This window comes from Muntiacus reevesi, chromosome 1, assembly GCF_963930625.1.
Source record: "Muntiacus reevesi chromosome 1, mMunRee1.1, whole genome shotgun sequence".
NCBI classification, from domain to species: Eukaryota; Metazoa; Chordata; class Mammalia; order Artiodactyla; family Cervidae; genus Muntiacus; species Muntiacus reevesi.
In genome coordinates this window covers 184818647-184845150 of record NC_089249.1, presented here as the reverse complement: position 1 = coordinate 184845150, position 26504 = coordinate 184818647, and the positions used below count along the sequence as shown (strand labels likewise).

General features: G+C 52.3%; 1 protein-coding gene and 1 long non-coding RNA gene across 13 annotated transcripts in view; one reads left to right on the top strand and one right to left on the bottom strand.

The window, feature by feature from the left end:
* The window catches only part of MYO9B (myosin IXB), a 108937-nt gene that overhangs the window by 26987 nt on the left and 55446 nt on the right, over positions 1–26504 (top strand). For all 12 annotated transcript variants that reach the window (XM_065917482.1, XM_065917483.1, XM_065917477.1 and 9 more), the window contains exon 3: positions 24731–24825. In XM_065917482.1, coding sequence (XP_065773554.1) covers positions 24731–24825 — 95 coding nt within the window. The remainder of the gene's footprint in view (positions 1–24730; positions 24826–26504) is intronic.
* Positions 14658–18779, bottom strand: LOC136165438 (uncharacterized). Its single transcript, XR_010662516.1, has 3 exons — positions 18638–18779; positions 17434–17531; positions 14658–15316 (listed from the first exon to the last, which is right to left on the bottom strand). It is a non-coding gene; the product is annotated as an uncharacterized lncRNA (long non-coding RNA).

Below are 26504 nucleotides of genomic sequence, written 5' to 3'. Positions count from 1 at the left end.
GTGCCCTCTGAGAACCTGGCGACTCTGTGTTGCAGCCCTGGCACTGGCCACGGGTCTGGCCGCACATGCCAAGGATGTGCCCCTCTGCCTTGGCATCAGGGCTGCAGGTGGGGGCGGTGCTCAGGCTCGGATTCTCTTTGTCCTTACTGAACTGTAACACTCGCCACTAATATTCGCCAACGCGCATGGGGTTTTAATTTTGAAAGCAGAAATGAAACGAGGATCCTTGCCAGCTGGACTCTTCCCAAAGGGCCAGAAGCTGGGTTTTCAGTGCCTCCATGCAGCCACTGTGGCCTGGCCCACACAGAGCGGGAAGGCTGGGAGACTGCACCCGAGCTGTTGGGGGAAGGCCAGCGACAGGACAGTGGGGCTGTCGGAGCTTTCTGCTGCCCCTGACCCCCCCACCCCCGGGGACCCTAAAAGGGCATGTCCTGGGACTGTACCAGCCTGGGTCCTGAGCACCAACCCCCACTGAGGGCCCCACAGACCCAAAACCACCTGACTCCAGACTCCTCCAGCCTCCCTCCCACCCACCCCATCAGCCACTGTTGGCCTGTCCCCTGGCAGCACCTGCCAGCTACCTGGACATGTCATCCGGAATCAGCATGTCCCCCATCATTCACCTTGACCTTTCCTCATAGGGATACCTGCGCAAACCATGTCCTTCCCTCCCATAGGGCAAGGATGGGCCAGTCCTTGCCCATCATTGGGGACACATGGGCAGAGCCACTCAGCTGAAGTGAGAGATGGTTCCAGAGCCAGGGGTATGCCTCTGCACTTAGATTTTTCTGTTTAAGAGCTTTGTTAAGATATAATTCACCCATTTCCAATAAAAAATTCACTGTTTTTTTTAGCATGTTCCCAGTGTCATACCACCTTCACCTCTGTCTAGTACCAGAACATTTCCGTCACCCCAAAGGAAACCCCATCAGCAATCACTCCCCATTCCCCCTCCTCCAGCCCCTGACAACCACTGATCTGCTTTCTGGCTCTGCGAGTTGGCCTGTTCTAGACGTGTCGTGGGGTCATACAAGTTGTGATCTTTGTGTCTGATTCCTTGCACTCAGCTTGGTTTTTTCCCAGGTTTATCTGTGCTTCGCTGGAGGCTCCGATGGTTAAGAATCCACCTGCAATGCAAGAGACGCAGGTTCAATCCTTGGGTCAGAAAGAGCCCCTGGAGGAGGGCCCTCCAGTACTCTTGCCTGGAGAATCCCATGGACAGAGTAGTGGCCTGCAGTCCATGGGGTCACAAAGAATCAGACACAGTTGAGCGATAAATACACACACATCCATGCTGTAGCGTGTGTCAGTGCTTCATTCCTTTCTCTGGCTGAGTAACAGTTTCCTCTACAGAGAAGACCACATTTTGTTTATCTTTCACCAGCTTTCTCAGCATTTCACTCCTTTGTCTGGCCAACTCTGCAGTTGAATTTTCTCCTGGACTCTGGGCCCCCTCCCAGCCCCAGCCAGGCCAGCATCCCTCTCCACCCAAAACAGGAGGGTCGAGGGTACGAGGCAGACATGGAGGTGATCCCACTGGAGACTCTCGGGGTTGACTGAACCAAGCCTGGGAAAAGAGCAGAGCACTGGCCAGCAGCCTGCTCCAGGTATGCAGGCCTCGGGGGCATGCCGAGGGCCGGATGGGTGCCTGCAGACACACCTAGGACTGTCCATCTGTGTCACCCATCTGCATGGGCCTGCCACATCTGCTAAGAGCCTGGTGTCCAGAAGGCATCTGGCATTTGGGAGCAGTGGGGAGTGAATGTGTGGGGCAGGCCACCAGGGGCCTCGGAAAGCAGGCCAGGGTTCTTGAGCCGAGGCATCCGATCAAAGTAGACAGTCCAAGGGGAGGAAGAGGCTGGGTCGGAGATGGCTGCGTGTGCTGCCTGTGGCTTCTCCCAGGATACTAGTGAGGACTGTGGTCTGGGGGGCGGGCTTCATCCAAGGGATGTGCCAGGAACACAGAGCCCCCTGGACCCCAGCGCTTGTCGAGCCTTAGAGGTTGTCCAGTCACGTGGGGACCTGCGGCAAGCTGGGCCACCTCCTGGTCTTGCTTGTTAACTACGGGAGGAGGTGAGTTTGCCAGGAAGATTGAATGTTGAGAAAGGGGCATGTGGCCACGGACAGGTCTCTGGGGACTATTCTGGGGGCATGGGCCACAGCATAGAGGACACTCAGGATCGGGACAGAAGGAGGGAAATCACTGGTGTTGTGTGCTGCGCACCGCCCCTCCCAAACCCACAGAGGGGCCAGGACATTCAAAGCAAAAGGGTGTCGGGGCTGGGAGCCTTTATCTGGTGTGTGTCTGTCTGTGTCCAGGATCATAGGAACCCAGAGGCTAGATTGTGTCTCCTGTATGTGAATACAAAGGCATTTGGGGGTGTTTCCGCGATCTGATGGGGAACGTCAGGTGTCAGCAGGCAGCTAACTGGATGGGGAGGTGGTGGAATTAGGATCGGGAGAGTCTAGGGCAGCAACCTGGGGCACTCCAGGGTGAGATGTGCCAGCTAGATGTCCCCTGACCCCAGCCAGTGGTCAAGGCTTGGCTGGTACCAGGCTGGCCTTGAAGCTCAGTGGCTAGAATGTCAGCAACGTGAACATCAGGGTCAGCAGTCTACGTGGGGGAAGAAGGAGAGTGAGACCCGGCCAGGGTGGACACCTGGAAGGGTGGACGTGACCGGGAGACAGGCAGGGAACCTGGGAGGGGGTGCCGTGGGGCCAGCAGGCTGAGCCACTCGAGAGCCTGCGAGGGAGGCCTGGGCAGGATGGCCCCTGGGAACGAGCAATCGAACGTCTGGGGGCTTCTGTCCCCCCGCGTGGCCTCCCCAGGATGTTGAAAGAAGTCACCGAGGGGCCCTGGGTTGGCAGAGCGGGCTGAGGGAGGGCAGGAGCGGAAGCCACAACCCAGGGTCTAGGGGGACAGCAGCAGGGCCTGTCCCACGGAAAATGAGAGAGGGTGAAGGAGGCCTCATGCAGGGTCAGCCTCACGCCTCACAGATGGAAACACCGAGGGGCCTAGGCTGCACTTCTGCACCGTTGACATCGGGGATGGGGACCATCCCATGCTGTGTCAGCTGTTGAGCAGCATCCCTGGCCTCCCACCAGATTCCAATGGCACCCCCTCCCTAGGTCAGAACAATCATAAACGTCCCCATACATCACCAAGCGTCCCCTGAGGGGCAGAATCACCACATTTGAGAAGTTCTAGGCCAACTGCAGGCAAAGATTGATTTCAGTGTTAACAGATGTCCAGTGCCCAGATGGGTTGAGATTTGGGGAGGCTCTGTGACATTGTGCCATTGTGGTTACACATCACCCCAATTCTGTTCAGTTCTATCTCATCAGCTCAGCACGGGGCGGCTGGCGGGCGGGGATGCTGTTTCCGGCTGGCGATCTGCTTCGTTCCTGGGAACAGGCGGCTGGCGCTGCTTCCCGCCTTGTGGCCAGCCACAACCAGGAGAACTGCCCACCCGTCACCAGAAACCTCGTTTCTTTTTTTTTTGGCCACACTGGGTCTTCATTGCTGCACGCGCGCTTTCTCTAGCTGAGGCAGGCGGGGCTGCTCTCTAGTTGCAGTGCACGGGCTGCTCATTGCAGTGGCCTCGTCGCAGGGCACGGGCTCAGTAGCTGTGGCACACGAGCTTAGTTGCTTCGAGGCATGTGGGATCTTCCCAGACCAGGGATCGAACCTGTTGCCCCTGGATTTGCAGGCTGATTCTTAACCACTGGACCACCAGGGAAGCCCCTCCTCCCATCTCCCTCACCAATAGCAAAGCTCATTCAGATGCGAGGGTTGGGTTTTCCATCCAAGTTTGTGCTTAGGGCAAAGTTTTCAAACGTTATTTGAAAAGCTGCTCATCAATGCAAAAAAAAAAAAATGCAGTCACCCATGTGGTGACCCCCCCCCCCCCAGAGCTGAGAAGTCACGCTCCCTGCAGGCTTTCTTTCAGGCAAATGTCTTGAAAGAACTTTAGCAGATTTCTGGTGCATTTCATGCTGGTTTCTCTGGACTGGAATTTTGCCACCCCCACTATCCCTGTCCTCCTGGGAGTAACTTTCTGAACCTCACGCCAGGCGCTGACTGTGGTTCACCTCTTCTTTAAGCAACTCCCCAACAGGAAACAAACCAAGACTGCCATGGTGGTTTTCACTGCTGGAGAGCACGCAAGGTTATCTGCACCGCCGCCCCGCCCCTCTCCTTGGCAGAATTGTGACGTATTCTATTGTAGCTTTTGGTTTCACCTCATGTACTTGGCATTTTTCATATGTTGCTTCACTTTTTTAGTATCATTTTCCTTATCTGAGGTATAATTTCTTTTTGTGTGTACCAGGGCTTGGCAGACTAGAGCCCACAGGTTAAATCTGCCTGCTTCTACACATAAAGTATTATTGGCACACAGCTATGCCTGCTCATGTATGTATCACCCGTGGCATCTCTCAAAAGAGTTGTGACAGAGACATCCTATGGTCCCCTAATGATGACTGTTGCACATCTGACCCTTTATAAGAACGGTTTGCTGACTCCCTCACACTTTGTGCACATGGAACATTCTAGAATATTCCAGTTACTTTCTCTGTGCACGCATCTGACTTCTGCTCTGTTCTCCCTTCCCAGATATAAGGAAGCCAAGTTCCCACCCTGGTTCCAGATGATCCCTATCACCCACCTGAAATCTTTCTGCCTTGGTCTGTGCCATCTATATATTCATATATCCACTAACGTACATCTACCCACAGAGGAGTCTGAAACCCATCTTTGAGGGGTCAGAAAGGAAGGGCTTGCATGTAGGTGTCCCAGAAGCTCATCTCGTAAGTTCACCCTTCAGCTCTCACTGTCCTTCTCCAGTGCGCTGTGTCCCACAGGCAGCTGGGCTCACTTGTGCGGCCAGAGTGTTTGAGGTCTGGCTGAGCGCGGTGGGGGCCGTGCGGGGCCCCCTCCCGATCTTGCATTTCACGGAGGGGCCCTTGAAGGGTTTCCAGCCACACCCTGGACCCTGAGTCCACCTGCATTCTGCCTGCAGGGCAGTACCATCTGCCAGGCACAGTGGGATGAAAACAGCAAGCAAGACCCCAGGGCCTCCCAGCCCTGCCCTTCCCCCCGCCAGCCCCTGGGCCCTCCACGAGCTGCTGGGAGAGCCAGCGTGAACTCACTGAGGCTGGTGGGGCCAGGCCAGGGCCACACACTGAGGGCCACAGCACCCCGGAGGAAGCTAGCATCGGGGTCCCGGATGTGTGCCCAGAAGGAGGCCCTGGAGTTGACGGCACGCAGATAGTTTAGCCAGAGAGATGAGCCTGGGGACAAGCGTCCCGTCACCCGGGCTTGGGGGTGGCTGTGTTCCCAGCCCTGGTGCTTAGTACATATCAGCAGGCGAGGGTGCTCCCGGCTCTCCACAAGGATGTCACAAGATGCGGGAAATGGCAGGAGCCACAAAAAAGAACCACTTGGTTGGAAGGAGGGAACTGAAGCAGAACGCCCAGCTGAGAAATGAGGCCACACCAGAGCAGGAGGGGGTACAGAAAGATGAGGGGTTGTCTTTGGGGGTGTGGAGAGGATCAAGGTGCCCTACAGCTGTGATTGCCTATGACTTTTTGTCAGGGGGCCCCTGGAAGTGTTAGGGGACAGCCACTTGGAAGACATGGTCCATGGGCACTCTCCCCCCTCCCATGCCTCGCAGACCTGCAAGGCTGCCTCTCTGGCTTGCTGCCTAAGAGTGCAGAGCCCTGACGCCTTGCATTCATCTGAGGCTATTTTAGACCAAAGTGAAAGTTATATTTTGGGGAACATTGAGCCTAAGAGAAGAGTGAAATTATGGGTGTATTTTAAGCACCCAGAAAGGCCTCCTTGGAATTTGCAAAAAGAGTTGATTAAAAGGCAAAGCATAGCTCCGGGCCCGGGACACCCCTGCCACAGCCACCGCCCTTTCCGAACATTCTGGGCACTTTTCTATACCAGGGCTGGTGGACTGTTGGGAGGGGAGGCGCAGTGAAAGTGTCTATCCACCATCCATCAGCCCATCAGCTACATCTGGCTCACTCTTTGGGGCGTGGGTGCGGCCAGGCATCAGGTAACCACAGGGCCTGGCAGCCAATTTGTTTCCTGGTAGTTATCCAGGATGGAGCAGCTTCAGGGCCCTGTCCCCAGCATCACTGGGGAGTTTCCCTCTGGAAGTTGGCTTCTCTGTCATTCAGCCACTGCTGGCCGCAGCCAGCTCCCAAGGCCAGGCCCAGCAACACCTCAGTTCCCTGAGGCCCATGGAAGTGACCTGTCTTTTGGAAAGGCCAGGAGGTCAAACTCAAGGCTCTCGGTCCACCACCCAGACGCTGATCATTCCTCTGACCCCAGCTCGTAACTGTTGACCGACTCCTCTCGGGTGCAGGGGGCAGTGGCCGCCCTCTGGCAACGGTCAGGTGCCTGGGCCTGAAGTCTCCCATGGTGTGAGCTGTCGGGAAGTGTTCAACGGGATCCTCACCCGTTTAAGGGAGAGTAAGTCACAGCCACCTATGAGAATTTACAAAGTTCCACTGAGCCCTTCCTGAGGGCCCAGGGATCTCTAGGACAGCCGATTCTTTTAAATTGAAGTTTGTGTGGTGGCTCAGATGGTGTAAAGATTCTGCCTGCAATGAAGGAGACCTGGATTTAAACCCTGGGTGGAGAAGATGCCCTGGAGAGGGGAATGGCAACCCACTTTAGTATCCTCGCCTGGAGAATCCCGTGGACAGAGGAGCCTGGCAGGCCACAGTCCATGGGGTCACAAGGAGTCAGACATGACTGAGTGACTAACACTTCCAGTGTCTTTCGTAGCTAATTTACACTGTCGTGCCAAGCTCTGCTGGTGCAGCAAAGTGACTCAGCTGTACACATACAGACTTTTTTTTTTAATTAAAGAATAATTACCTTACAGAATTTTGTTGTCCTCTGCCAGACATCAACAAGAATCAGCCATAGGTATATATATATTCCCTCCCATTTGAACCTCCCCCCCATCTCCCTCCCCACCCCACCCCTCTAGGTTAATACACAGCCCCTGTTTGATTTCCCTGAGTCTGCAGCAAATTCCATCAGCTTTATATTTTACATATGGTAACGTAAGTTTCCATGTTACTCTCTCCATACATGTTACCCTCTCCTTTTCTTTTTTAAAACGTTTATTTTCGGTTGCACTGGGTCTTCATTGCTGCATTTGCGTGCTCTCTAGTTGTGGCGAGTGGGAACTACTCTTCGTTCCGAGTGCAGGCTCTAGGAGTGTGGGCTCAGTGGTGGCGGCTCACGGACCTAGTTCTTAATGTTCTTTCCTGTTAGGGTTTATCACAGGCTATTGAATATGGTCCATGCTAAACAGTGGGACCTTGTTGTTTATCTGTTGTATGTATAATAGCTTGCATCTGCTAATTCCAAACTCCCAGTCCTTCCCTCCCCGACCCCACATCCCCTTGGCATGCATAAGTCTGTTCCCTGTGTCTGTGAATCTGTTTCTGTTTTGTAGATGGATTCATTGGTGCCATATTTTAGACTCCACGTATAAATACCACGTTTAGATACCACGTGATATCATGTGGTATTTGTCTTTCTCTTTCTGGCTCACTTCGTTTAGTATGATCATCTCTAGTTGCGTCCACATTGCTGCAAGTGACATTAAGTCACTTGTTTTCGTGGCTGAGTAGTGTTCCATGGTTTATATGTACCATATCTTCTATATTCATTCTTCCGTCGATGGACTTGTCGGTTGTTTCCATGTCTTGGCTATTGTGAATAGTGCTGCGGTGAACATAGGGGTGCATGAATCTTTTTGAATTACAGTTTTGTCCAAGGATATGCAAAGCAGCCAGTTTTTTAATTTCTTAACAGAGTCTAAGGCTCATTTCTCAGCCAAGGGCGATTCTACCACCAGGGGACATTTGAAAACATCTGGAGATTTTTTTTCTTTAATATTTATTTATTTGGCCACATCAGGTCCTAATTTTGGCACGCAGGATCAGTTGCTCCTCTCATGCGGTATCTTAGTTCCCTGACCAGGGATCGAACCTGAGTTCCCCACATTGCAAGGCAGAGTCTTAACCACTGGACTGCCAGGGAAGTCCCTAGAGATGTTTTTTTGTTGACCAAGGGTGCTGCTGAACATCCTGCGATTCACAGAACAGCCCTTCTGCGAAGAATGATATGTCCCCAAAAGCCTGTATCAGCCGAGGCCAAGACACCTGCTCTGGTTTAGGGGCCTTTAGGATGTGGGGTTGGAAATCAGGCCTGAGGTTCTGGACGGAGTCTTTCAGGGGGCCGTGTGGATCCAGGAGCCACTGCCTGGACAGAATGCTTGGTGGAGGTATGAATGTTGGCGAGGTTGGGGGCGGAGGGGTGGTGGGGAGACAAGGTGACAAGGACGTGCAGCCCGGGAGGAGCGTCCAGTTCTGCCAGAGTGCCTGGACCGGTTCTTCCCCCTCAGCACGTGACTGCACCCCTCCCCACAGAATCCACCACCTCCAGGTCCTCTGGGCAAAGAGCTGACTCTTCAGGAAGCCCAACTCATAGATGTGATGTGACCTACAGCAAGCCGACCTCTCCCCTCTGCCTGCTGCTCTCCCCTGTCCCAGGGCCTTTGCACCTGCCGCACCCCCCTGCACCATCATCTAGCTAGGTCCGCCCCCAAGGCTTCCTGGGAGAGGCAGAGGAGAGCTCCCGAGGCCAGCAGGGTCCTAGCACGGCAGCAGCACAGTGTGACTCCTAGCCCCACCCCCGAGGCTCCGCGAGGCCCTCTGGTGCTCGGGGCCCATTATTTTCTGCAGCAGCTCGTGAAACCCAGCTGCCCCAGATTGCAGCTGTGGCAGAGCAGGGAGGAAGCAAGCACGGTGATGCGGTCATGGCAACGCTGAGGCTGGGGGGACGCCTCATGAGGATCCAAGCCCTCCTGTGCACTGGTGGCCTTCGATGCCCATTCCAAAGCTGCCCCTTAAAGAAGATGGGAGGGACTTCACTGGTGGTCCAGTGGTTAAGAACCTGCATTCTTAGCCTGCATTAAGTTTCGATCCCTGGTCGGGGAACTAAAATCCCATGTGCCACGGAGCAGGTGAGCCCGCACACCATAACTACAAGCCAGTGAAGCCAAATAAATATTTGAAAAAAGTTTAAAAAGATGGGAGACACTGGGGAGAGGCCCCTATGAGAGAAGCAAAGGCCTGTGATGAAAGGTCAAAGGGAAGTTCACACCAATCCAAAAGAGGTGACTAGAAGCACTTTACCCCTGAGCATGGGGGACATCGAAGGGCCTTGGTTGCAGTGGTCCGGCCGGACTCCAGTTCACACCAGCCGTGGCTCCCCCAGACCCAAGGAAGATGGAAAGACCCTCTAAGGCAGGCCCGGCTGTTACTCCTACTGCCCCTTTCCAAAGCAGAGTGGACACAATGGAGATTACTCAGCCATAAAGAGGAATGCCAACTCGATGCGCAGGAGTTTGAGCAAGCTCCAGGAGATGGTGAAGAGCAGGGAATCCTGGCATGTTGCAGTCCTCGGGGTTGCAGAGTCAGACACAACGGAGTGGCTGAATGGCAGCAACCAGAGAGGAGTGAAACGCTGACACACGCTACACTGTGGACGAGCCTCGTGCTGAGTGAGAGGAGCCAGACACACAGGGCCACGTGCTCGCGATCCCACCCACATGAAGCGTCTGCAACAGGCAGATCCAAGGAGACGGAGAGCAGATGAGTGGTTGCCAGGGGCTAGGGGAGTGGGACTGCGGAGTGAGTGCTTACAGGCGCAGGGTTTCCTCTGGGGTAATGAAATGTTCTGGAACTCGATAGAGGTGACGGTTGCCCAACATAGCAAACCTGCCAAATGCCACCAAATCGTACATTAAAACGGTAAATTTTAGCACAGTTAAAACCCCGAATATTCATTGGAAGAACTGAAGCTTAAATACTTTGGCCACCTTATGTGAAGAGCCGACTCACTGGAAAAGACCCTGCTGCTGGGAAAGATTGAGGGCAGGAGGAGAAGGGGGTAACAGGTTGAGATGGTTGGATAACATCACTGACTCAATCAATGGACTGAGCAAACTCTAGGAGATGGTGAAGGACAGGGAAGCCAGGTGTGCTGCAGTCCACAGGGTGGCAAAGAATCGGACACGACTGAGCGACCAGAACATACACAGCTGGAATGCTCCCCATTCCCAGGTCCCACCACGGGCTTCCGGCGGCTCAGTGGTAAAGAATCGGTCTGCCAGTGCAGGAGACGTGGGAGACACAGGTTCACTCCCTAGGTTGGGAAGACTCCCTGGAAAAGGAAATGGCAACCCACTCCCATATTCTTGCCTGAGAAATCCCATGGACAGAGGAGCCTGGCGGGCTACAGTCCATGGGGTCACAAAGAGTCGGACACGACTGAGCAACTAAACAGCAACAGGTCCCGCCACATCAGCCTCTTGGATTCCTTGCCGTCAATCTCGTACTTAGCAGGCACAAGCGCAGCCGTCCCAGAGCTGGTCCTGTTGGCTCCTGCCTCTGGGGTGGCCCCGGTGCACCCGAGCTCCGTCTCCCGGGGCCCCACGCAAGCCCCTGACCCAGCAACAGGACACAGGACAGCTTAGACCTGAGCCCCACGCAAGCCTCTGATCCAGCAACAGGACATAGGACGGGCTTGAACTTAGACCTGAGCACCATTAGGTAAAACTTCTCCAGCAAGCGTGGAAAGTGCTCCAAAATGTTTCATCCAGCTGCTTATCTTGAACATCACCATTTCCACCCAGAGAATGTTTCACTTCAATGCAAATTGGCGAAACCCTCCCCCATGACTGAAGGATAATAAAATCGACTAGAGCAGGTTTGCAGTGACGGTTGCTGTGGAATGTCTCCTGGATTCGGCAGTTTACACTTAAGCCCTGGCATAGTAGTTTACCCCAGGGACCTGTAAACTGGTTCCGTAAAGGGCCACGTTAATTAGCATTTCCAGATTTCACAGCCACTCAGCCTGCAGCTACTCACCCTGCATCATAGAGCGAAAGCAGCCGCAGACAGGGCATAAATGAACAGTGGGACCGTTTGTCAATAAGACGTCATTTACAAAAACAGGCAGTGGGAGAGGAGCATCAGAGGTACCAGGTTGGGGGCTTCCCCAGTGGCCAAGACTCCAGGCTCTCGATGCAGGGGCCTTCGTTCGATCCCTGGTTGGGGGACTAAAGATCCCACATACCACAAGAAGATCTGGTGCAGCCAAATAAATACTTTTTTAAAAAAAGAACAAATACCCAGATTGAAGGACATCCTAAAATATATTCATCCCATCCTCCTTAAGACTGTTAAGGTGTCAAAAATAAGTCTGAGATACTTGATGTGGGAGGACTGAATGTAACGTGATGAAAATGAAAATCGCTCAGTCATGTCCAGCTCTTTGTGACCCCATGGACTATATAGTCCATGGAATTCTCCAGGCCAGAATACTGGAGTGGGTAGCCATTTCCTTCTCCAGGGGAACTTCCCAAGCCAGGAATTGGACCCAGATCTCCCACTTTGCAGGCCGATTCTTTACCAACTGAGCTACAGGGAAGCCCATTTAGCATATGATACTGGGATAGAAAACGGCAATAGGGGGGAAATGAGGACATCTGAATGAATGCAAACTTAGTTTAGTAATAATGCATCAGTCAGTATCTGGCTTCCCTGGTGGCTCAGCTTTAAAGAACCTGCCTGCAATTCAGGAGATGCAGGAGACCCGAGTTCAGTCTCTTGGTTGAGAAAATCCGACTTCCCAACCCACTCCAGTATTCTTGCCTGGAGAATCCCATGGACAGAGGAGCCTGGTGGGCTACAGTCCCTGGGGTCGCGAAGAGTCAGACACGACTGATCTCACATGTGTGATCAATCAGCATTGGTTTGTTCATTTTTTATGACAAATGTGCTGTCATAATATTGACAGTAGGAGAAACTGAATGTGCGGCACTTGGGAATCCTCTGTGATATTCTTAGAACGTACTAGTAAATCTAAAACTATTTTAAAAATTAAAAGGTTGTTAAGAGGAAAAAGAAAGATGTCGAGCCAGATTTGGGCTGTATGTGTGGAGGGAAGGGCGTCCATAGACCATCCCCCACAGGCCACATCTGTCACACGGACAGGCTACCACCATGTCCATGAGATGTGCAGAGCAGATCTCAGGTAAGATCTGACTCCGAAGTTGGGTGAACTTCGACCTGACACTTCTCCACCCTCTCCCACTTCCCCATTGCCATCCGCTGAGCCATCATCAGTGGCCTTTGGTGCTTTCCTCTGCTGCCTGCATGCTCGCTGTCGCCATATCCTGTCGTCTCTTCCTCTGAAATGTCCCCTACCAGCGCCCAGGCTCGGCTGGTGGCCCCAGTGGTGTGTGCAGGTGCCACTGTCCAGCAGTCAGGGTGGTGTCCAGGGTACCGGCTTCCCGAAGGGCCCCCGTCACGACTGGGGCCAAGCCACTGAACTCAGTCTGCTAAACAGCCCCTTACCTTCCAGGGCTGTGAGGAGTCAAAGCTGGAAGGCGGCTCTGGATAGTGATTTTTTTTCTCCTGCACCTGTTCTACATCACCCGGGGGCCTGGTTTCTGCTCACTTTCCCTCCTTCTTACTGCGCCTGGCTGAACAAGGCTACCAAGTAGAAGCATGCGGGGAACTGGACCCGTCTGGGGTTGGGGTCGGGAGAGGCTGCTTTCAGTGAAACCCTGCACTATGAAAGTTTTCCATCTCTCGGGGATAAGCGGTAGGAAACAATCTGATTAAGTATGAGTGCTAAGTTGCTTCCGTCGTGTCCCACTCTTTGCGACCCTATAGACTGTAGCCTGTCAGGCTCCTCTGTCCATGGGATTCTCCAGGCAAGAAAACTCGAGTGGGTCACCATTTCCTTCTTCAGGGGATCTTCCTGACACAGGGATCGAACCTGAGTCTACTGTGTCTCCTGCATTGCAGGCAGATTCTTTACCGCTGAGCCACTGGGGGAGTCCCCCGATTAAGTATACTGAGCACAAAGCTCTTTGCTCTTTCCTGCTTCTGATTATCAAGACCTTTATTCTAGATGCTCAGGAAAGTGGGAAGGGTGTAAGTCAGTGTCCTCTTGCTTTATTTCTCCCTAGAGAGCCTTCACTTGCTTAGTAAACCCTAGAGCAGGAGTTCTCACCTTTCTAGGGATCACAACACCCTCGGGCTCTGGTTTAAAAATTTAGATTCCCTAGCCTTTCCAGAAATCCTGCAGGTCCGGAATGGGCCCAAGTCTGCATCTTTAACAAGTCCCTACAGCCCATACTTGGATTCTGAACTTTTCCTCTCCCTTATCGCAACCTACCAGAGCAGCAAGGTAGAGGTGACTCATGGGGAAAGGCAGAGGAATCTTGACAGTTTCTCTTTCCCCACTGTTGTAAGGGGGGGAGCCCCAGGGAGACAGCTTTGCTCACCCCAGGTATGGAGGGTGGACCCAAGGGTCGCCCCTGGTGGGGGGAAGGGATCCTCCCCTGCCCCCTCCCTGTCCCCGAGGGTTTGGAGAGAAGCTATGGGGCCTGTAGGGAGAGTGGAGGGATGCTCTCAGACTCTAGTCTCTCCCTCCAGCTCACCCTTGGGAGCTCACCTTTCCTCACAAGGGCACCTTTGCTGCATGGAAAGTATTAAGAGAGTCCTTACTGTTCTCAGCAGCAGCACCGGGCAGCTTGAGATTTGTGAAAATGTTAGTTGCTTGGTCCTGTCTTACTCTTTGTGACCCCATGGACTGTAGCCCGCCAGTCTCCTCTGTCCATGGAATTCTCCAGGCAAGAATACTGGAGTAGGTTGCCATATCCTTCTCCAGGGTATCTTCCAGATCCAAGGATCGAACCCAGGTCTCCCACATTGCAAAAAGATTCTTTACCACATGAGCTACCAGGGAAGTCCTAATTTGTACAGAAATTCATACAGGGAAGCAAAGGAAATTTGCCATTTCCTTTTCCCCTGGAGTAGGAAATGGCAACTCACTCCGGTATTCTCACCTGGGAAATCCCGTGGACAGAGGAGGCTGGTAGGCTACAGTCCGCGGGGTTGCAGAAGAGTTGGACACAACTGAGTGACTAGCACACACACACACAGGGAAGCAAACATCATCCTAAAAGGAAACCTTCCATCGTGAGCCACCACCCACTTACAGAACAAGCCCTCCACTCACACCTCCCCCTGCTCAGCTCAGCCTAAGTGTGACTCCTTCCAGCCCACCAGGCCTGGTGGGTCCTCCTTCCCAGATCATCCCACCACACAAATGCAAAATAAATCAGTTGCAAAGTGAGGTTGAAAAATCTTGCAAAAGGTGCGTGATTGCAGGAAGTCATCAAAAGTGACCCGGAGAATTGCTCTGACCTCCAGTTACTCAGCCACACCCGTGAGCGGCAGATGGGAAAGAGAGCCAAGGATGGGAGCCTGCGCCTCCGGAGGGAATGAGTCCATTGTGTTGCTGACTTTATATAGGTGCACTCTGCCTAAAGGGAGTTTTCAGCTGGGTTCACCAGGCGAAGTTCAACTCCATGCTTTATGAACAGGACACACCCAAACCAAAGTAGTTCAGGAAGCTAAAAATAAAGGGACAGGCAGGTAGATAGAAACGGGATAGAACACAGCTGCAATTTTGATATGTAAAAGGGAGAGCTGAGGCCTCTGAACATTGTATGATGAAGCAGACTCACCATCATGCCAAAATCATCAGTTTACTCTCAAGATATAATCGTTGTCAATATCTATGCATCACAACACAGCAGCTGCTTATAGAAAGCAGAAATTATAAAAGATACCAGGAGAAGTAGATGAAAACATAAGCTTCCTTGAGTAGACAGCAAATAGACAGGGCAGTAAGATGCCCAGACCTCACATTTAGGCAGATCTTTTGGTGATATCACAAACCCTTCACTCCATGATGAGAATAAATCTTAAGTATTTGTGGAAGTTCAGTTCAGTTCAGTTCAGTCGCTCAGTCCTGTCTGACTCTTTGCGACCCCATGAATCGCAGCACGCCAGGCCTCCCTGTCCTTTACCAACTCCCGGAGTTCACTCAAACTCATGTCCATTGAGTCGGTGTTGCCATCCAGCCATGTCATCCTCTATCGTCCTCTTCTGCTCCTGCCCCCAATCCCTCCCAGCATCAGGGTCTTTTCCAGTGAGTCAACTCTTCGCGTGAGGTAGCCAAAGTATTGAAGTTTCAGCCTCAGCATCAGTCCTTCCAATGAACACCCAGGACTGATCTCCTTTAGGATGGACTGGTTGGATCTCCTTGCAGTCCAAGGGACTCTCGAGAGTCTTCTCCAACACCACAGTTCAAAAGCATCAATTTTTCGGCACTCAGCTTTCTTCACAGTCATCCCTATATCAAGTCACAGAGAAAGCGTCTTAGAGCTTCCAAAAGTAGAAATATTATCATCAGTTCTCCTTATAATACCATAAAACTAGAATTAATTTTTAAGGCCCTTTCATATGGAAATTTGTTTTAAAGGAAAAGTAACCTCTGTTAACTCTTAGATGAAGGGGGAATCTATAAAGCAAAGTTGGTGGTAGTTTAGTCGCTCAGTCGTGTCTGACTCTTTGCGACCCCATGGACTGTAGCCCGCCAGGCTCCTGTCTATGGGATTCCCCAGTTAAGGATACTGGAGTGGGTTGCCATTTCCTTCTCTCAGGGATCTTGCTGACCCAGGGATCGAACCTGCATCTCCTGTGTCTCCTGCATTGGCAGGCAGATTCTCTATTGCTGAGTCATCAGGGGAGCCCATAAACCAAAATTACAGATATTCTAAAAACCATTAATTGAAACTGTATAGTATCAGAATCCATGGGAAGTATTTAAGCAGTAACAGCAGGACAGTTCGTAGCCATAAATACTTTATATCCATAAATAGGAATAAATGAAAGTAAATTAATTAACATCCCAACTCAAAAACCTGAGAAAAAGAACCAAGTATACCGCAAAGAGAGTGAAGCATTAGTTGCTCAGTCATGTCTTACTCTGTGACCCCATGGACTATAGCCTGCAGGCTCCACTGTCCATGGAATTCTCCAGGCACGCATACTGGAGTGGGTAGCCTTTCCCTTCTCCAGGGGACCTTCCCGACCCAGGGATCAAACCCAGGTCTCCTGCACTGCAGGTGGATTCTTTACCGTCTGAGCCACCAGGGAAGCTCAAAGAGAATGATTTGGGTGTCAAATGGATAAAAGATGAGCCCTTGGGAATTCATCAATTCCTCCAGTATTTTTGGTGCAGTAAGAACCAAGCAAGACCCTCGCCCATCAAAGCTTAACTTGTTCTTTATTCTTTCTGTAATCTAGCACGTGGTTTCATTTATAACCTAAACCAAAATTTAGTGAAATATGAGGTACAATAACTTGTTTCATACTGGGTTTCTTTTTTTTCCCCTAAGATTCCATAACCCCGCCTCCCCACCTCCCACTCCCTGGCACAGGTCACCATGAAACTTCAGTCGCTGGTAGGAGTCTGTCCATTTCAAAGGGCCTTGTCCTGGGCCCAGTAACCCTTGGTGTGTTTTCCAGCGTTTCTGTTCTCACCTGTGGCTGGGTAAGAGTGACAAAGTCTGTTAGGAGCTGGGGGCACAGAGCCGGAGTCAGTGTCCTGTCCCGGCGGCACTCGACTCTCTTTACATGCCTGCCATCTGTCCATCCGTCCGTCCAGCCAGCAGCTGGCTAGAGGGAGCCTGCTGGGTATCCCAAGCCCCGTGGGCAACAGGGAAAGAACAGAACCCAAGCTAAAGTTGTCAGCCGGGCCCTAGAAACCCTCTACTTCCTCATCTGTGAGTCAAGGAGCATGAGGTTGGGGGTGATCCCTCTACTTCCTGCTCTGCACCCACAGGCCCAGTGAGCCTGCAGCTGTCACCTGCGTGGGCTGACCTGGTAATTGGGGGTCCAATCTTCTGCCCCACAGCCACCACCTCTCACCATCATTGCTACCCACTTCCCATCGTCATCCCTTTTCTCAGCCATGCCACACAGCACGTGGGATCTTAGTTCCCAGACCAGGGATCAAACCCTCGACTTTTTGCGCGGGGAGTACAGACTGCCAGGGAAGTCTCCCTCTGTCATCGTGTCCTCACCCTCCCTGGCTCCGTCTCCCTCCACCCGTTCCCCGCACTGCAGCAGCGCTGTGGGAGTGACATTCGCCTTGCTTCTCCTTCCCCACCTCCCACCCCATCCACTCCCATGCCCCAGGAGCAGGCTTTCGCGTCCCCTCCCACGCAGCCCCTCTGAGCCTGTGACTCCGCTGGCCCCTTCTGCCCTCCATACTTCCCGGTCCCACTTCTCTGTGTCCTTGCTAGGTCTTTGCCAGGAAAGCAGTCAGCTTAGGTGACTCAGGCCGTCTCGTGCGCATCTTGCAGGTCAGAGTGTTGACGTCTTCTCCCTGCCTCAGCACCGCCCTGGCCCCTTTCGGAAGAAAGAGGCGTTTAACCAAGAGCCCCAGTACGGTGGCTGACATACCTTTCCTGTAAAGGGTCCAGGTGTCAGTATTTTCTCTGCCGGACCAGTCTCCCCCAGCACGACTCAACTGCCATACTCTAGAAGCAGGCACAGACCACCTGTAAATAGACGTGAATGTGCGCCAGCAGAACCTTATCCATGGTTGTTGAAAGTTGAATTTCCTATCACTTTCATGTGTGGGGACGTACTCTTTTGATTTTTCCAAGTGTTTAAAAATGTAACAACTGGGACTTCCCTGGCTATCCAGTGGTTAAGACTTCATACCTCCAGTGCTGCGGACACAGGTTCAATCCCTGGTTGGGGAACTAAGATCCCACATGCCAAGCAGTGTGGCAAAAAAAAAAAAAAATGTGACTACCATTTTTAGCTCGCACACCACACAGAAGCAGGTGGCTGGCCGTAATTTGCTGACCCTGGTAAAGGCTCATATCTAAGCCTGACCCCCCACCCATTCCTGAGCATTACATAGGCATCCTCCCCATGGCCACATGCATTTGTGTACAGGTCACCTGTGACTGCTTCACGCTCCACCAGCAACCCCAAATACTTATTAGCTGGCCCTTCAGAGGATAAGCTGGCCCGTGCCTGGTTCACACAGAGGGTTACCTTTTGTCCTCGAACAACCTGAGAAGGCAGGGGTTTACCCCTTCGTTTTACAGAAGAGGAACTTGAAACTCGTGAGCAGCAAACTAATTTGTCCCTCCTGGCACAGCCCCCCAGCCTGGGACCACAAGGACCCGCTGGAATTCCCTGTTGACGTGGAGCTGTTCTTCTGGGCTCCTCACCAGAGGTAGCCCTCCACCCCGCACACACCCAGGGGCGTTATTTTCCCTGCATTTCCATACAGGAAAGCCCCAGGCTGACTGGATGCCCCCCCGGGGCTGTTTGCTCTGTAGACTCAGCTGAGCCCATTTCCTGGGCGCCCGGGTCCAGGGGCTGTGGGATGCCTCCCAGGTCTCCTTCTGCGGACATGACAGCCGCTTGTGTCCCCAGACAGACACAATCATGTGGAAAGTTACACCTGGAACTTGGAGAGCACTTGGGCAAACAATTGGAGTTCCAGGGCTGGTTCCCAGTCACTCCCGGGTACTGCTCTCTGCACCCCCAACCACGGCTAGAACAAGAGGGCGAGTGGAAGCCAGTCTGTCTTTTAGCCCCACCTTTAGGCTTCACGGTAGCCTAGTATTTGCTTGAGTTATCTTACCGTCCGCAGCCTCTCCTGGCACCACCGACCACTCCTCTGTCTTGGTGTGTGACCTGGACCGGACATAAGAGATTTGGAAATCCTGTGTGGAGTGGCTCGTGGTCTCAGGGTGGGGAACAGAGGCTCTGCCTGACCTGGCATTGCAGGGGGCGGGGCAACGTCAAGGTCACGAGAGGCAGTGGGCAGCCTCCAGGAAGTCCAGGGGCGGTGACGTCCCAGCCACAGCCAAGGTGAACGCGTGGAATGTCCCTGTCGGAGCCCCAGCAGGGAGGAGATCTCTGAGACTAGAATGGGGCCAGGCCCACGGCTGCCAACCAGTACATTGTTGTCAAGTGAATAAATGAAACCACGTGTATAAAAGCACCATGTACACTTGGGAAGGGGCCGGAGGGAGGAGTCCCCATGGCTAGATCAGGAAACAGAAAGCCAGCCCCACAACCAAGATGAATTCTCTACAGCAATCGAAGACAGTCACAGGTATATCTGGGGGGCAGTGGAGTTACCCCAGTTCAGGATACATCTGCCTGGCTGGAAGGACCACCACCCTGCAAGGGTGAGGCTGGGGAACTTCTCTCCAGGGGAAATCCTCGCCCCCCCACCCCCGCCCTGACTTGAGACTCACCTATCAACACAGGAGACAGCAAACATGCTTGCCTTGGTGATCTCATTCCATGGGGCTTTTCACTTTTGAAATCTGAAAGCAAAACAGTTTGTCTAATGCAATCCGTCAAAGCTTGTCCGGTTTTCATGTGGGATGTACAGAGGCCAGATGTGAACTTGGGGCTGGGGAATCTGGTTGCCAGACCTTGGGTGAGGTGTCTCTAGCCAGGGCAAGCAGACACCCCAAAAAGTCCCAGGTCTACTTGCCTGGCTCCCAGCACCAAGAGCCAGTCTGGACCAGGGTCTGAGGGGCAACAGTCAGGGCGTGGGCTCACAGTAGAGGCCCTGGGTTCCAGCCCACAGCCACGTCACCCACCTGTTCTTGGACTTCAAGGAGGTCAGATGACCTCTCTGCTCCTGTTTCCTCATCAGAAACAGGGAAGGCCAGGTCTGTCCTTTAGAGGAATTCAAGCAAAAGAAAGAGTCATAAGCCCGTAGCAAGCCTGGCGTGTGGCTGGCACATACCACAGGCGATTCTTTAACATTACATCGCCATTCTTGCTAAAATATTGACCATGCATTCCAACAGAGAGAAGACCCACCCTCTTGAGATAGCAAACGCACTTTCTAGAAATTTCTGACTACGTAGGCTGCTCAACCTTCGATATCTTTGGTTTAAAAATCCTCGTTCAGAGCATTTCCCTGACAGTCCAGTGGTTAAGGCTCCATACTTCCACTGCAGGGGTCATGTGTTCAATCCCTGGTCGGGGAACTGTTCATAAGATCCCACATGCTGGGCAGCATGGCCAAAAATTTGGAGAAAAAAAAAATTAATAAAAAAACCTTTTTGAACCTCGCAAAAGAAGAACCTCAAAGACAAGAGCAGTTAGAAGACAGCCAGACTTCCCCCAGCTGACGGCATCCCTGGCAGGGGCGGGGGTGGGTGCCTGGGGAGAAGGTCAGAGAAGCCAAGGCTGCTCCTGCTTCGTTCACATGACTGGAGGAGGGGTTGAATTAATGGATCCTCTCTTTATGGTTTTTTTCCTTTTATTGGATAAACTTTTAACATGGTTCTGTATGTTTTTTTCAAAGCATATACTTTATATTAGAAGCATGTCTTTTATGGGACTTCCCTGGTGGTCCAGTGGTTAAGACTCCACGCCCCCAACAGCGGGGCACGGGTTCGATCCCTGGTCAGGGAACTAAGATCCCGCATGCAGCATGGCATGGCCAAAAGAAAAGACATAAAGGAGGGGAAAAACAGGAAAAAGAAACATGTCTTGTATATTATAAAGGGGGGAGAAGCAGCATTTCTGAGAAAGTAGAGTCCTCTCCCAAATAACGTTTTACCAGGACTCTGGATCGTGTGGCATGCCGGGAAGACAGCAGGAGCGTGTGGCCACCCCTGCCCCAGAGCCAGCTCACATCGCATCACTGCTGGCACCCGGGTCCCACTTCCTCCCTCCCCTTTATCTCCAGCCCCACATGATCCATCGGGCACACCAGCCACCCTTGTACTTGGAAGCCTTGCACACCCCTGGCCGGCCCTGGGAACAGCTACACAATAGCTCCCCTCGCTTCGGGTGCCAGGCCAGCATTTCCTCCTCCTCCTCCGACGGACGTATAATAGCACCAACCGGATATTTTTAGATCAGCTTTGAAAAGTCGCAGTGTGTTGAGACCACATACCAGACGCATGAGGTCACCGCGCTGGTAATCGCAGAACCAGAGAGCTGGTCCCAAAGACATCCCCTCTGGTCCCCAGGACGCTCGGCCTGGATGTTTCCTTAAAACTCACCAGAGACTTGTCCCACATTCATAAGGGACCACCGTGGCTCCTCTGGGTGGAAATATGCATTTCTTGAGTGTCTCTGTGGCAGGCCTTGAACCCAGCCACCGCTGCGACTCAGGACTTGCCCCTGGAGGGATGTCACTCAGGGTCAGGCACCCCCCTCGCCATCTGTTTGTAGTTAGGACAGGCAGCACTTTGCATGCTCGCTCGTGGGAGCTCATTTTATCACAAAGCAGGCTTGTCCTCAGCTCAGACACCACCCTGCGGTCGGGAAGGAAAGGAGGAGACGGATCTGCCGTCTGCTTCTCCCAGAGTCATGGCTCAAGAGCCCGTGAGGTTTACCCCAAAGGCTGAACATAAGGGAAACAGGAGATTAAAACCTGGATAGACAGTTTTCTTCACCAGGGGGTCCATCAGGGCCTACAACACACGCGGGGGCCTTTATTACAGGAGGGAGCCCCAGACAACCTACTCCTCCAAATACCTTTTACTTTCATCTCTGCTTCTCAACCCCCAGCAATTCGGCTCTTGCTGGGGACTTTTTTTTTCTTATTTATTTGACTGCATCACAGCAGAGGATGGGGTGATTAGATAGCATCACCAAGTTGATGGACATGAATCTGAGCAAATTCCAGGAGATAGTGAAGGACAGGGAAGCCTGGTGTGCTGCCATCCATGGGGTTGCAAAGAGTCAGACACAACTTAGCAACTGAATAACAAATCAGGTCTTAGTTGCATCATGTGGAGTCTTTCACTGCGGCACACGGGCTTCAGTAGTTGTGGCACGTAAGCTCCAGAACCCTCAGGCTCAGTAGTTGCGGGGTGCAGGCTTAGCTGCTCTGAGGCATGTGGGATCTCAGATCCCCGACCTGGGATTAAACACCACGCCCCCTGCAGTGCAAGGCAGATTCTTAACTCCTGGACCACCAGGCAAGTCCCTATGGGGATTTCTGGGGTTGTCCCACATGCTGCCGGCCTCTGGTGGGTAGAGACCAGGGATGACCTCGGTACCCTGGGGATTGACCCCACCCCAGGCGTCAGCAGCGCTGAGGCCAGGAACCCTGCACTGGGTTCCACAGACGCTCAGGAGAGCAGAGCAGATGGAGGCCCGGGCCCCAGCAGCTAGCCTAGAGCTCAGTCACACGCATCCGGACCCTGTGAAGACAAGGGGGCTCTGTGGCCGCTGTCGGACTCTGGAAAGTGCCTCGTCAGGCTAGATTCCACCACCACAAGGCCAGGTGAAGACCATCCCCTCAGAGTGCCCCCCTACCCTGCACGTTCGTCTCTCAGTCATGTCTGCCTCTTGGGGACCCCGTGGTCTGTAGGCCGCCAGGCTCCTCTGTCCATGGAATTTCCCAGGCAAGAAGACTGGAGTGGGTTGCCATTCCCTCCACTAGGGGATCTTGCCGACCCAGGGATTGAACCCTGGCCTCCTGCATTGCAGGCAGATTCTTTGCAGTCTGAGCCCTGAAGGTACCCCCTTTGCAACTGGGCCTGGTTTCCTTCCTGGGACCTCCTCTCCCTCAATCACTCCGCCCCTGCTTGGCAGTCTGGCAGTTGGTTCAGGTTTTACAGCGAGGCCTGGATCTGGGTTCTGGGGTCTAGAGCCCCAGGGGCAGCAGGGCAGGAAGTCACGCATCCCTTGACCTCATCAGCCGGGAGCATGACCGGTGCATTAGCCCAACGGGGGCTGCTGCCCTGATTGCAAACTCCACTGAATGGAGTCATTTTCTGAGGAAGTGTCCCTGGCCTTCCAGCAGATGCTTTTCTGTGGGGCTTCTGCCTCCAGGCGTGGAGTCAGAAGCTCTGATAAATGATGGACCTGCCTCCATCCTGCCTGCAGAATGAGGGCTTGAAGAAAATCCAAACTCCTCGGTGACTCCCTGAGAGCCTGGCCGCCTCTCTCCACCCTGCCCCTGCCCCCCACCTCCCCAGACCTGCAGATACACACCCCACCGCACAGCAAACCTTGGCAGTGGCCTTCCCACCTCCTCCTAGCTGTGGCCTCCTCAAACAGGAACAGCGTGAGCCTGACACCTTTCTTGCTACTGCCAAGCTTCCCTTTCCTCGTGCGACACCCCCGCCCCCATCCCATCTCTGTGTCTCTTCCCTCCTCTGCCCAGCCCCCCACCCTCACTTCTTTGGGCCTGTCACTCCCTGAAACAGGGACCACCACTCCCCAGGTACTTCTCCTGCCCCACGTTCCCCCAAGACTCCCCCGAACCCTCCCCTTGTCTGGGTACCACGGGGGAAAGAAGTAATCTCAGGAACCTGAGTGAGGGACAGAGGGTGTTCTCTTATTTTCATCTGGCTGGTGGTCACGTGGGAGACCCCCGGGGGCAGTGCCAGCCATGGGCTCTGAGCACTGCGCACACTTCCTCTGTGTATTGGGAATGAAGCCCTGATTCATACCACAACGTGGATGGACCCCGGAAGCATCAAGCCAAATGAGAGAAGCCAGACGCGAAAGGCCACCTAGTGTGTGCCCCCACTTAATGTGAAATGTCCAGACTAGGCAAATAAATCCCGAGTGACAGAAAGCAGATTGGTGGTTACCAGGGGCTGGGGGAGGAGGGCTGGGGAGTAACTGCTGAGGAGGATGGGTCTCCTTTTGGGGCGATAGAAATGTTCCGAAGCTAAACAGAGGTGATGGTTGGACAGCATTGTGAATGTACTGCATGCCACTGAAGTGTTCACTTTTGAAACTTAGTTTTATGTTATGTCACTTTGACCCTAATTAAAAAAAAATAATTGTTGTCAACCAGCTTGTCATGCCATGGTATTGCAAGACCCTCCAGGAGGGGATGTGTCCTGACGTCTGCTCCCTCACAATCAGGCTGGCGGCTGGCCTGAAGCCGGTATCAACCCAGCGCCTAGCAAACTCCTTTTGGAAAATAAATATTCTGGATAGTAAATATTTTATGGCTTTGCAGGCCAGATGGTCTCTGCCATAGCTCCCTACCATCACAGCACAAAGACAGTGGTAGATGATCAGTAAATGAACAGGCCTGGCCGTGTGCCAGGACACTTCATTTGTGGATGCTGAAACTTGAATAGGATTTTTACATGGCAGGAAATATTACTCTTCTTGGGTTTTGGGGGTTTTTTTTTAAACCATTTACAAATGTAAAAACCACTCTTGGCTCATAGTCAGTACAAAAACATACAGTGGACTGGATTTGACCACAGGCCAGAGTTTGCTACGTGAACAGTTATTACTGAAAAAAATTCCTACAGTTGGTATTTCCAATGTCCAGGACTTAGAACTTGAGCCCCGCCTACACCTCAACACAGAGGTAAAGAGCAAGCCCATGAGATGTGTGGGAAGCTCCTGTGGCTCTGCTGAAGAATCTGCCTGCCAGTGTGGGAGCCGCAGGAGATGTGGGTTCGATCCCTGTGTCTGGCAGATCCCCCGGAGGAGGAAATGGCAACCCACTCCAGTATGCTTGCCTGAAGAATCCCATGGACAGAGGAGCCTGGTGGGCTACAGTCCATAGGGACAGAGTCAGACGCGACTGAGCATGCACGCACACACTTGGGATGCCTGGGGCTCCCCAGCTGTGTGTTTTCCAGGTATCACCTGGAGTCTGTGAGTGGCTTCCAGTGAACTGTGGTCCACAACACCCTGAGGGAGCCTCCAGGCTAAGGCCTGTAGAAATTTCATCCTCACAATCTGAAAACTGCTTTTGTTTTCCTCGCAGGCTTTTGGAAATGCTAAAACAGCCCACAACAACAATTCCAGCCGATTTGGGAAATTCATCCAGGTCAACTACCTGGAGAGCGGCATTGTGAGAGGGTGAGTCAGCTGGTGCCCACGCTCTGAACTCCACCGTTGTTCTGGGGTCCTAGGCTTCCCTGCAGTGGGGACCCAGCAGGGAACTGAATGCTGAAATCATGATCTTGCAGGCATTTGTGAATCATGCAGGGAAATGAGTATGATTTTCAGTCATTGATATGAAAGTCTGAGAGGTGGCAGGAAGTGTGGGGGGGGGGGGTAGCACCATCATAACCAAACCTGCCTGCCACAGGGCATCACTTAGGACATTGAGGCACCCACTAAGTTAAGTACAACGAGCGAGAGTTCCTAGCATGATGGAATTTGCCAAGAGCAGGCGAGAGGACACACCAGCCTATTTCCTGATCTTGATGTTTCTAATTCTGTGGGTCTAGGGAGAGATGATGTGGACTCTGGCATTTGCCAGATGTGACCCTTTAGCTGGAAGGAGACATGATGCTAGGTAGCAAAGTAAGGCCATTGTCCAGGGAAGTGCTGAAAGTAGATGGAGAGAGGAAGGGACGGGATGTAGATTGATGGATGGGATTCCAGGATGGGTGGATGGATAGAAGGGTGGGTAGATTCATAGATGGATGGATGATGGTTGGGTAGGTTCATGGATGGATGGATGGATGATGGATGGGTAGCAGGTTCATGAATGGATGGCTAGAAGAATGGATGGGTAGATTTTTAGATGGATGGATGATGGTTGGATAGGTTCATGGATGGATGGATGGGTGATGGATGGGTAGCAGGTTCATGGATGGATGGCTAGAAGGATGGATGGTAGGTTTTAAGATGGATGGGTGATGGATGGGTAGATTCATGGATAGATGGATAGAAGGATGGGTGCATAGATTCATGGATGAATGGATGGATGGAATCATTGGTAGAGAATAAATGAGAGGATGGATATATAGACTGATGGATGTGGATGGATGGATAGATTGACTGATGGATAGTAGGTTCATGGATGGCTGGATAGATTCATAGATGGATGGATGATGGATGGATAGGTTCATGGATAAATGGATAGAAGGATGGATGGGTAGGTTCATGAATGGATGGAGGGGTGGGTTGATTCATGGATGGATGGATGGGATCATTGGTGGATTCATAAATGAGTGTATAGACTGATGGATGGTTTGGATGGCTAGATGGATGAGGAGATAAATGAGTTCATAGGTGGTAGCTGGATTGTGAGGATGACTGCCAGGCAGAAGTTAAAACAGATTTACATTTTGTGCCAGAAATATGAGTTCCTTAGTGAAGGTACAGTTACTTCAACTGAATGTGCAACTTTGAAATTGTGTTCCAAAAAAAACACAAAAAAGAAATTGTGTTTATTTGTTTTCTATGCAATGTTATGCTAATAAAAATACCTGGCAGCCTTATGCAATGAGTTAATGTTACAAGGAATTATCTATTTGGTCATAATGTGATTTCCACAGTTAATACTGTAGAATTTTTTTTCCTCTAAAATGTACCTTCTGGGTAGTTTCAAGTAGTTAAAAAAAATATAATTGTGACTTAATACTGCATAGTGTTTTCTATTTTTTTTTTTTAACATGCAAAGGTCTTATGAGCCATAAAACTATTTCACATGCGGGGAAGACATTTTGGCAGGATCCATTGCCCGGTGACTTAAAGGAACCCTTCCCGCTCCACATTCTGGTGTGAGGGTCCACAGTGGTGGTGGG